General features: G+C 33.0%; 1 protein-coding gene across 2 annotated transcripts; it reads left to right on the plus strand.

Moving 5' to 3' along the window:
- The first annotated feature begins 7,729 nt into the window (after positions 1 to 7,729).
- LOC111906812 (transcription factor bHLH47) lies at positions 7,730 to 9,481 on the plus strand. 2 transcript variants are annotated; one of them, XM_023902595.3, is made up of 5 exons: positions 7,730 to 7,977; positions 8,372 to 8,460; positions 8,572 to 8,690; positions 8,775 to 8,902; positions 9,041 to 9,481. In XM_023902595.3, the coding sequence occupies exons 2-5, from the start codon at positions 8,417 to 8,419 to the stop codon at positions 9,293 to 9,295; spliced, it is 546 nt and encodes a 181-aa protein (XP_023758363.1). In that variant the 5' UTR covers positions 7,730 to 7,977; positions 8,372 to 8,416; the 3' UTR covers positions 9,296 to 9,481. The 2 variants fall into 2 exon arrangements, with proteins under 2 accessions (XP_023758363.1, XP_023758364.1); XM_023902596.3 differs by having other exon boundaries at positions 7,972 to 8,109.
- Positions 9,482 to 10,573: the final 1,092 nt, after the last annotated feature.

Below are 10,573 nucleotides of genomic sequence, written 5' to 3' on the forward strand. Positions count from 1 at the left end.
ATATATATATATATATATATATATATATATATATATATATATATATATATATATATATATATATATATATATATATATATATATATATATATATATATATGGAAAAGTTCAATAGAGAACTATAATTATGGGTTCTTCAAGGAACCAAATATTTTTTTTTTTAATTTCTAGAGCTTATTCTTTATCGAAAAAAAAATATAAAAATATCTAAATTCATATATTAACATTATGAATGTGAAAAATATTTTTCGGATTCAACGTGTGAATCCGGATTCACGTTGTGAATTTTCAAAGATTCATATTGTGAATTTGACGTAAAAAAATATTCGAATTTTATATCATTGGAAAAAGGATAAAAAGTTATGAATTTCTGTATTTTTAGTTTTTTTTTTTGATAAAAAATAAGTTCTAAAAGTTGCAAAAACAATTGGTTCCTTGGTTAATTATGGTTCTCTATTGAACCTCACCCTATATATATATATATATATATATATATATATATATATATATATATATATATATATATATATATATATATATATATATATATTCTAATAAAAGAATATGTTTAATCTCATATTGACAAGTGTCATGCAATTAGAACCCCTCATTAATGTTATATTTATCATGCCACTTGTCAACCTATTAATTATTCATTTCAAATTTTAAATTTTAAATTTCCCACTCTAATTTTATTAAATTAATAATTGATTCTTCATTTTAAATTTCAAAATTTAAAATTTCTTTTTTTAATTATATTAAATTAATAACATTAGATTAAAAAATAAAATAAAATTAATATAAATTATAAAATGATATAACTCCACGTATTTATTTAAATCAACGATTATAATTTTATATAACTAAAAAATATCTCTTAAGTAATAATTTATTTAAAATAATTGAATAATTATTTTGATTTTTTAATACGAAAGTTTAATTAATTTTATAACCGTGGTTATCACGGGTTATAAACTAGTATATATATATATATATATATATATATATATATATATATATATATATATATATATATATATATATATATATATATCTACTATAATAAATGAATGTTTTTTTGCCACATGTCCTCTTATCATTCATTTGGACACATGACATTTTCTAGATTTTTTTAAAATTTCTATTTTCCACTTGTTATTTTATTGTATTTTTTATTTTATTAAATTAAAATTCCACATTTAATATGTAAGGTAATATATATGTAAGGTATTTATTAGAAAGAGTTTATATATGTAATGTATTCAATACATTAAAGTCTCATTAATTTTAATAATTCAAATTTTTCTCATTTTTCTTATAAATTCAAACTTTTCAAATTATTAAAATTTTATATTTATTTTTTTAATTAAACCCATTTAATACATGGGTCTCACACCTAGTATATATATATCTTAATGGTCAATGATATTTTTCGATGTGTTGCATTTTATTTGGACTATAGCATGTTTTCATAAAAAATTAAATGTCAAGATAACACCATTTGTGTGTTCTTTATAAAACAACAAGTTTATGAATTGAATGATTCGCTAACAAGAAACTATTCACTACCCACTATATTTTTTTTAAAGAAACACTTATCACCGAAAAACTATTCGTCGTCGCTACTTTGCGCGGGTACGCCACTAGTATATATATATATATATATATATATATATATATATATATATATATATATATATATATATATATATATATATATATATATAACAACATTGTACGATTGAAATCTTTATATATCTCACAAGGTTTCCCAACCTGACCTACTCAGTTTGTATGCATCACATATATCAAGGATTAAGCTACTGGAACTTGATTATGATGCAGAGTTATTAAGAGACAACTTGCAGTGATGTTCAGAACCATTAGGTCTTTACACTCTAATTTATGTATATGTATTGTTTATGACATCTTTAGGATTTTATTTGAAACAATCTTTGTTCTCAAAAAAAGATTTTATATATACTGTGATTTCCGCAAATAAAGTATCATGATTTTTAAAGCGTAAAGAAAGTTCTTTTTGGTTCTGAATATTAGAGGATGTCACAAGGAAAGACGGAAAGGTCTTAGTTTTAGTGATGACATCGAAAATACTATAATAAGAGGGTGGTAATTGTCGTAAGATTTGCATTACTAACTTAATTTTCGGTGATAGTTGAACTAAGATCTTCGAGATCATCAACAAGGTTCTTAAGTGTATGACAAAACTCGGTAATTGATTTAGACCCTTCTTCGTATTGTAAAATTGGTCATATAACTGCAACATTCGGTCATTTTGTTGTTCCGAAAAAATCATCCAATTTGTCATAATGATCTTTAGTGGTGTAATCATCACTCAAGATGATTTGCAGTAATTTGGGATCACATATACTATAAAACCAATAATTGATGCGTGCATCAATCGAATACCATTCCTCATCATCATCCCCAGTTGGAAACGATTTCCAGGAAATATGACCATAAGACAAAATGCTTTTATACATGTTTGAAAAGTCCTAATATTTTTGGAAAAGTTATACTTTAGTCCCAAGATTTTTTTTGAACATAAAAGTCTCAATTATTTGTAAAAACACGATAATATGTCATTTTCTGTTAAAAGAAAAAAAACATTTTTTTTGTTAATTTGAGTCAAAATGAAATAATCGAGACTTTTATATTAAAAAAAACTTGGGACTAAAGTGTAACTTTTCTGAAAATATTGGGAATTTCCCAACAACATCCCAAATTTGACGCCACAATTTATATCTCGACCCACCAACATTCAATTTAAAGCTATATTGATTGTAAACATTGGTGAGGGTACAAACGAGACTTAACTTTGAGGGATTGGTTGTAGAGGATGAACCGGGAGTAGACATGAAGATAATACCTTAGGGGGCAAGAGATACACTCAATGAGAACGGTGGACTGCAAAACCCAAACACAGCAGGGGATCACCAAGATGACCATAGCAGTGGGTCGATCATGTGCGGGTTGAAAAGAAGCTTAACAACACGACGAGAGAGATCTAAGAAGCAATTAACAACATGATGAGGGATGCCTGTATAGCTATCAATGACCACAAGAGAGGGAAGAAAGTTGCAACATGGGTGATTAGTGTCCAAGAAAAAAAATCAGGCGGTAGTAAAAAAACACAAGCCGTATGGATTGATGAGGGTAGAAACCCTAGCATGATATCATGTAACACCCTGACTCCCAAGTATGATATTTAATTATTTCATTTCTTTTGACAGGGCAACTCGACGAGTTGGAAGCACCAACGCGCCGAGTAGAGAATATTATGGCCGCGAGATTTTAGAGTCTACTCGACGAGTCGGAGGACCGCGACTCGACGAGTAGGAGCTGAGTGAGAAAAACCTAATTTTCAGGGTTTTTGTCCTATTTAAAGGACCTTGAGCCCTCATTTCCGCCTCCCTTATCATTCAAACCCTCTGTGAGAAACCCTAATCATGTGTATCCATTTGTGAGGGGGGGGGAGCTAACTTTGGGTGTTTTCGTGTACATTTGGAAGGAGAGTGAAGAGCATCAAGCCTTATAACGAGAAGAGGCTTGTAGATCAAGTGTTTCTCTGTGGTAGCTTCAGTTTGGAGGTAAAAAGCTACCACCTTGAGCATTTCTTTTAATAGATCTCTTTCTAGAGAGTTTTAGGGCTTTCCCCCCTTATCTTGTGGTTCCTAAGTTGCTGGAGCTTTCCATGGGGTTGAGACTCCAGATCTGGAAAAAAAGAGGTCCCAAGAGCCCAAAGATCCAAACTTTATCAAGCTTTGGGCAAGTCTCCATTCATGAAACCCTTTATCGAGTTTGTTTTGGCATTTTGAGCCCTAGATGCCATGCATGAACGTAAAGCTTGCAGCTTTACGTGATAAGTGAGCCTTAGAAGTCTAGATCCAGAGTATGAGACATCATTTCTGCCTAAAAACGTCTGAATGAGGAAATGGTCTTAAGGGACTCGACGAGTCGGTTAGGGTTTTCCCCGACAAGTCTAGACGCGTGTAACTTGACGAGTTGATGAGACAACTCGATGAGTTAAGTTGGATTTTCACAACACTTTTAAGGAAACGAGGGGACTCGACGAGTCACATAGATGCACTCGACGAGTTGGGTCAACAGGGACTATTGACTCGAGTGTTGACTTCTGTTGACTTTTAGGGTTTGGTCAAGACGTGGATTATGGAGACCATGAAGGGGTAAAATGGTCTTTTACCCATTCCAAGAGTTAGAGAGAGAGAGGTTGACCAAATTTATTTAGAGTTGTGGTTATAAGTGTTAATTAGAGATGATTATGACATGTAGGCGAGGATTAGACCGTTCGAGGGGTACGAGGTTTACTTGCTTGCTTAGGTCAGTCTTCTCACTATACTTATCATGAGTGGTAACTTTGTGTAACCGGAGGGTCTTATGTGCTATTACTGAGTATTGTGATATCCTGCATTATGTCTTTGTGATTTATGATGTGTATTATTTTGAGCTTCATTGAGTTAGGATAGGAGGGTCCAACCCGAGTTGTGGGACCGGAGGGTCTCCACTGAGACATATTGACCGGAGGGTCCTTATTAAGATATAGCCATGAGAGGCTAATGAGATGTGTGTGGTATTTTAGGGAACTCACTAAGCTTTGTGCTTACCGTATTATGTGATATGTGTTTCAAGTACTTCTCAGGACCACGGGAAGGCGCCTGCTTGATTGTACACACGAGATGGAGTTTTTGTTTTGAAGATTTTAGATTTTATCAGACAATTTATGAATTTGTGTTTTGACAATTTGACAATTTTGGTTTTGAAATGTGATATTGATAATTATGGGGTTTTGAAAATGAAAATTTTGTTTGAAAATTTACAGTGTTACATATCATGTTACATTTGGGAAAATCTCGTCAGTTAGAGGCGTATATTGTAGTATATATTTATATATAATAAAGTTACAGTGGTGTCCCTAAACTATATAAAATGTATAAAAAATAGTATAAACTAACAAGATGAACCATAAGGTTTCTTCCATTACTATTTTTCGGACGTTTGAATTTACTTTGTTGAAAGGTTTTCAATGGAAGAAATTTGTAGAGAAAAAAAGGATGAAAATGAAGAAGACTGGAATGAAAATGAAAAATGTGTGATTGTTCAAAAAATGGTGAAAGTATATATATATATATATATATATATATATATATATATATATATATATATATATATATATACACTCTTGTTGACTAGTCAACTTTGACCGATCAACAGTTAAAGCAAAAAAGAAAATGGAGGGAACAAAAGCGGGGTGAAGAACCAGCCAAACACACAATTGACGGTACTAAACCTCCAACGGAATCGTTACCTTGACAATACCGTCACCTATCTTTCTCAACCCATCGTCGACGCCCTCCACCCTTATAATTTAATGTATTCATTATTTGGAAAAATGTCACTGTAACCCAGCCAACTATTGGATTTTTTTTAAAAGGTCCATAATATTATTTTTTGTAGTTTAGAGGCATATTGTCAAATTTTACCTACTAAAAAGGGACCTTGACTTGTATTTTGCCCATTTCCTTCATGTTTTGGTTTTTTTAACTAAAAAGAAAAATTAAATTAAAATACACCTCATTTTGTCACTCATTTCCTCACTTATCACAAACTTATGTTCATCTTCAAGAACACCCACCATCCCTATTCTATATCATAGACCATCATATGAATGTTTGTCTCTCCAAGATTTAACCTTATTTCGATCAGGTTTCACTCTCTGCTCGGTATCTTTGGTTAGAATCTCTTCTTCATTTCGATTTCCATGGATATACAAGTCGTTGAAGCAGTCCAACAGCCCAACAAGGATGTTTATTTGTTTTCTTCTTCATTTCGATTTCCTTGGTTTGAATCTCTTTTTCATTTCGAGTTTCATGGTTCTACAAGTTCGAGGGCTTGAGTTTGAGCTACATGTGATTGTTGTGGGAGTTGGGAGGAAGATGAACAAAAGTGTAGTGTTACCAACTAAAACCGACAATCAAAACGTACATCGACTTGGCGCTTGTTCGTAGAAGGGGCAAAATAGTGAACATGCATAGAAGATGAATTTAAGTGCATATTTCACTTGTTTTTGTTTTTGTTCGTTGATAATCTTGCTTGGAAACCATCTGGAATCATTTTGCCCAAACCTAGAATTGTTTTTGTTCCAGATGTTCGTGTTCTTAATTCCTTACCATCAATTGAAGAAGGGGGTGAGAGACACACACAACAACAAGAAATAGCCATGTTCTTGACTCGAAGGGGAAGAGACCACCTAAGCCAATGTATTTCGATTTCCAATTTCATTTGGGGCCTACACATAGGATACGCAGGTGGTTGCGAAAACTTTGATTTATTTTGGGATTGTCCATGACAGGTCGTTGTGTTCAGTTCACATTCACGAACAAAGGAGGTGACAAATATGATGAGAGAGAGAGATTGAGAGAGAGAGAGAGAGTGATGGCATTTGAGGCTGATGGTAAGGCCTTCGGAGGTGGTCATTGGCGGAAAATGGTTGTGAATTAAGGATTTTCATCGGTGCTGACTAGATGACCATCGATGATGGTCAACGTACTAGCGAGGGAGTAAGGGGCAACGAATGAGGCTTTGGCTCTTGCGCACACTACTGGAACTGCACTTCTAGAGCGACAATGTAACCGGAGGAAAAGAGCGACATCTTAACTGATGAAGGGGATGTGACATCTTACTTGATGATGTGGATTTGTGATTTAATGACATGGCTTTTAATCTATGTTGACTATGCTTCTAACTTGTGCTGACTAGACTGTTAGACGGTAGCAAGTCAATGATTTCACAAATAGTGACCTCTTAAAATTTAAAAGTGAAGTTTATACACCTACAATGCAAGAAAAAAAATAGACAAAGAACCTTTTAAAGCAAAACATGATAGTTGATTGGGCTACGGTGACATTTATCCTTATTATTTTTAACAAATTAATACAACATTAAATAATCAAAAGCAAAATAACTATAATCAAATGAGGGAAGTTAAATGCAAATGTTTACTTATATATTAACATGTAAAATTAGTTCAATTACATCAATGTTTTCTTATTTAGTTATTTTTAAAGTATTTCGTATATGAAACATGGTTGTATGAAACTAAATGAGACCGGACAAACGTGGACCAGAGAGGAATGAACAAGGAATATGGGTAGCATTAGATAAACTTAGTACATGTGTTGCCGTGCTAAGTTGAACGTTAAATCCGTCGGAAGAGTTTGATCCCAACATTGCTAGTTTTAATTTTTGTGTCATATGTCTTCCACATGTTTATTAAATAAACATGTTGAAATCTTATACATAAATATGTTTATGTGGTATCGATTTTTTTGACATGTTTAAGGTTTATACCTTATATAGTGTCATGTTCAAAAATAGATTAAAAAAGTTTGACAATAAAAATATTTGTTTCATTTTAATATCGCAATTTATTTAAATCGGTTGTAGTCTCTTATACAAACAAATTTATTTTGTGTCTAGTTCACGTTTATGATTTATATTTTGTAAATGTGTCGTATTGAAACATAATCTGATTGAAAAAATACTACTATGTGTTTAGTTTTCATATCATATCAGGTCAACCGATAAACCTAAACTAACTGAAATCTTTTATTCAAATCGCTTATTTTTGTGTAGAACTCGTGTCGATTTAACAACTTTAGGGTTTAGTCGCTATTAACACATTTTATCGTGTTGGATTAAAGCATTAAACAAGTTGAAATTGACCCTAACTTTACCTTTTCGATATCCAGATTGAGCCACTTGAATATCATTTTCACAAGCTGACGTGTTCAACTCCCGGACAATCGGCTCGCCACAGGCGGATACCCGCCACACGCCTTCGTGTGCCATCCTCCATAAACAACACCCCCTTCATATTCAAACACACGATTCAACTCTTGCTACTCCATCTTGTCCACAGCGCATCTTCAATTTGCAGAGGTACGCAGTTCTTCTCATCTACAAATTAATCTCCATTAAAAGTTAAAACGCCAACATCATATAACTTCGCAAACAGTTTACGCCATTTTCGAGAGAAAAATCGATGCTTGTGTTGAATTTGCGTAAACTGAGGTTGATTTTTATTGATTTAATTCTTTGCTACTGCTTAATTTCACACGCACTTAAACTTTCCACCTTGTTCAAAACATTTTGGGGAAAGATTAAAGATTAATCCCTTCATTGCGATATATCATGTTACCAATTCCCTGAATGCTGAATCGTTTTATGTTGCATAGTTCTGTATTCATTTGCTCAAAATCATTGAACATGAAGAAAAACAAACCCTAAATATCTTCAACAATCGTTAATCAGAGATGGGTTTTCTTTTTTACAGGTCATTACATCAACATTGAGATTAAATCTTTCGAGATCAGCTCCTATGGATGAAAATGTCGATACGACAAAGAAGAAATCGATTGGCAGGTAGCTCAAACACTATTACTTCAATTCATGGTTTCATACGAGATCACAAACTTTTTTATCTTCTATCTTTTTCCCATTTCTAAGATCTTTTGTTTTATTGCATATTCACAGATCTTCCTTGAGCAAGAAGAATGGTGCAAAGGTTCATAGGAAGATTCATAAAGCAGAACGAGAGAAGCTGAAACGTGACTATATGAATGACCTATTTTTAGAGCTCACAAAAGCTTTAGGTATGGTTTTCGATTCTAGTCTACTTTCTTCTTATTTATGGTTGATTCTTTTTTGTTTGTAAAGCTTATTCTATTTGCATACAGAACCAACTAATCAGAACAATGGAAAGTCTTCTGCATTGACCGACACTATTCGAATTCTCCGAGACCTCATAGCTCAAGTCGAATCTCTTAAGAAGGAGAATTCCGTCCTTTTAGCCGAATCTCAATACGTAAGCTTTTATGTTATAACTCTATTCTTTTATAAGTGCTACTTTGTTATTCTTATTGAAAACCAGAGAACCACATTTGATGGAATGAATTATCATATATAACTTACCCTTATAAATATCTTGGATATGAACGAACAGGTTGCTATTGAGAAGAATGAACTAAAAGAGGAAAATGTTGCCATGGAAGCCCAAATTAAAAGGCTTCAAAGCCAGATAGATCAAGCAGCGGGGCAAGTTGTGGGGCCCGTATTCGTAGTGCCTATACAAAATGACCCGAAACTTTACACCGAACCCAAAATTGGGTCAAATGTGAGCAAACCACATGCTCGATACCCGTTGCCTTCTGATTCATGGCCATTTAACATTCTTTCAGAACAGGGAAGAACAGATTAGAATGGAAGTGATTCTTGTTTTTATGGTTAGTGAGGTTTGTTTAATTAAGTGAAATATTATGTGATTGGGGTTGTAAATCTATTTTTTTCCCTCAAAAAGTCAAGTTGTATGTGATTGGGATTCAAAGTTACGATGTGTCCAACTTGATTGAGCCGAAAAAATAAATGCTTCAAATGATAAAGTTTAGCTGGTTGTCTATAATATAATCGAAGTCTAGTATAATAACAACTTTAATACCAAAAATTAAACGAACTCATAATAATCGATCACATAAGTAAATCAAATTAGCTCAATGATAAACATAAAACATATATGGTGGCAGTTAAACTCATTTACGGTGGCAGTTGTGGTTTTCTGGAAGCATCTCGTTATTTAAATGGATGGGGTGTTTGACAAAAAAATGTTATGTCTATTAATCATTTAAATGATTTTGGTATTATCCCTGAAAACTCTATGCATAAAGTTATTGGTAATAGTACTCAGACTAAGTTATCTGGATTTTGGTATTATCCCTGAAAACTGTATGCATAAAGTTATTGGTAATGGTACTCAGACTAAGTTCTTTGGATGGATGTTTGGTGTTCGGGTTTCTTTTCAAGATACAATTTAATAGATTGTTTGCTTTGTCTACTTGCCCAAATGTTTCGGTTAGTAAACTGTGCTCTTCTTTTGGTTGGAGTTTTTCGTGGAGACGTTAGGTTAGGGGTGGTGCTGAATCCCAACAGTTAAATGATTTGTTGGCTGTTCTCTCAATGTTTACCCCCATTCATCTCCTGATAAATGAGAGTGGGGTTTGGATGCTTCATGCTTGTTTTCAATGAGGTCAACTAGAAGAAGAATTGATAATGAGAGATTGCCTTCGGGTATAAGGCCGATTAGGTGGAATCGGTTTCTTCCAAAAAAAATTTAATATTTTCTTTCGGTGTGTTTTGCTAGATAGGATTCCCGTTAGGTTGAAATTGGTGGAGAGGGGAGTTGATTTGGACTCCGTCCTTTGTCCAACGTGTCTTACTGCTCAAGTGGATGTCAATTATATTTTTCTTCATCGTGAGATTGCCAACCAGTTATGGAGATGTATTGCCTTATGGGTTGAAGTGGATATTCCTTCCTTTACTTCTTTGGGGGAAATGATAGAGTAGGTGGATTCTAGAATGGTTGCGAGAATGGAATGAGTGATTATTAACTCTATTTTTCTAGTCAATATTTGGATGCTATGGACCTATTAGAATGACTTAATTTTTTCTCATCCTAATCCAAAAAAGGATTTATTGTTTGATT

This window comes from Lactuca sativa, chromosome 4, assembly GCF_002870075.4.
Source record: "Lactuca sativa cultivar Salinas chromosome 4, Lsat_Salinas_v11, whole genome shotgun sequence".
NCBI classification, from domain to species: domain Eukaryota; kingdom Viridiplantae; phylum Streptophyta; class Magnoliopsida; order Asterales; family Asteraceae; genus Lactuca; species Lactuca sativa.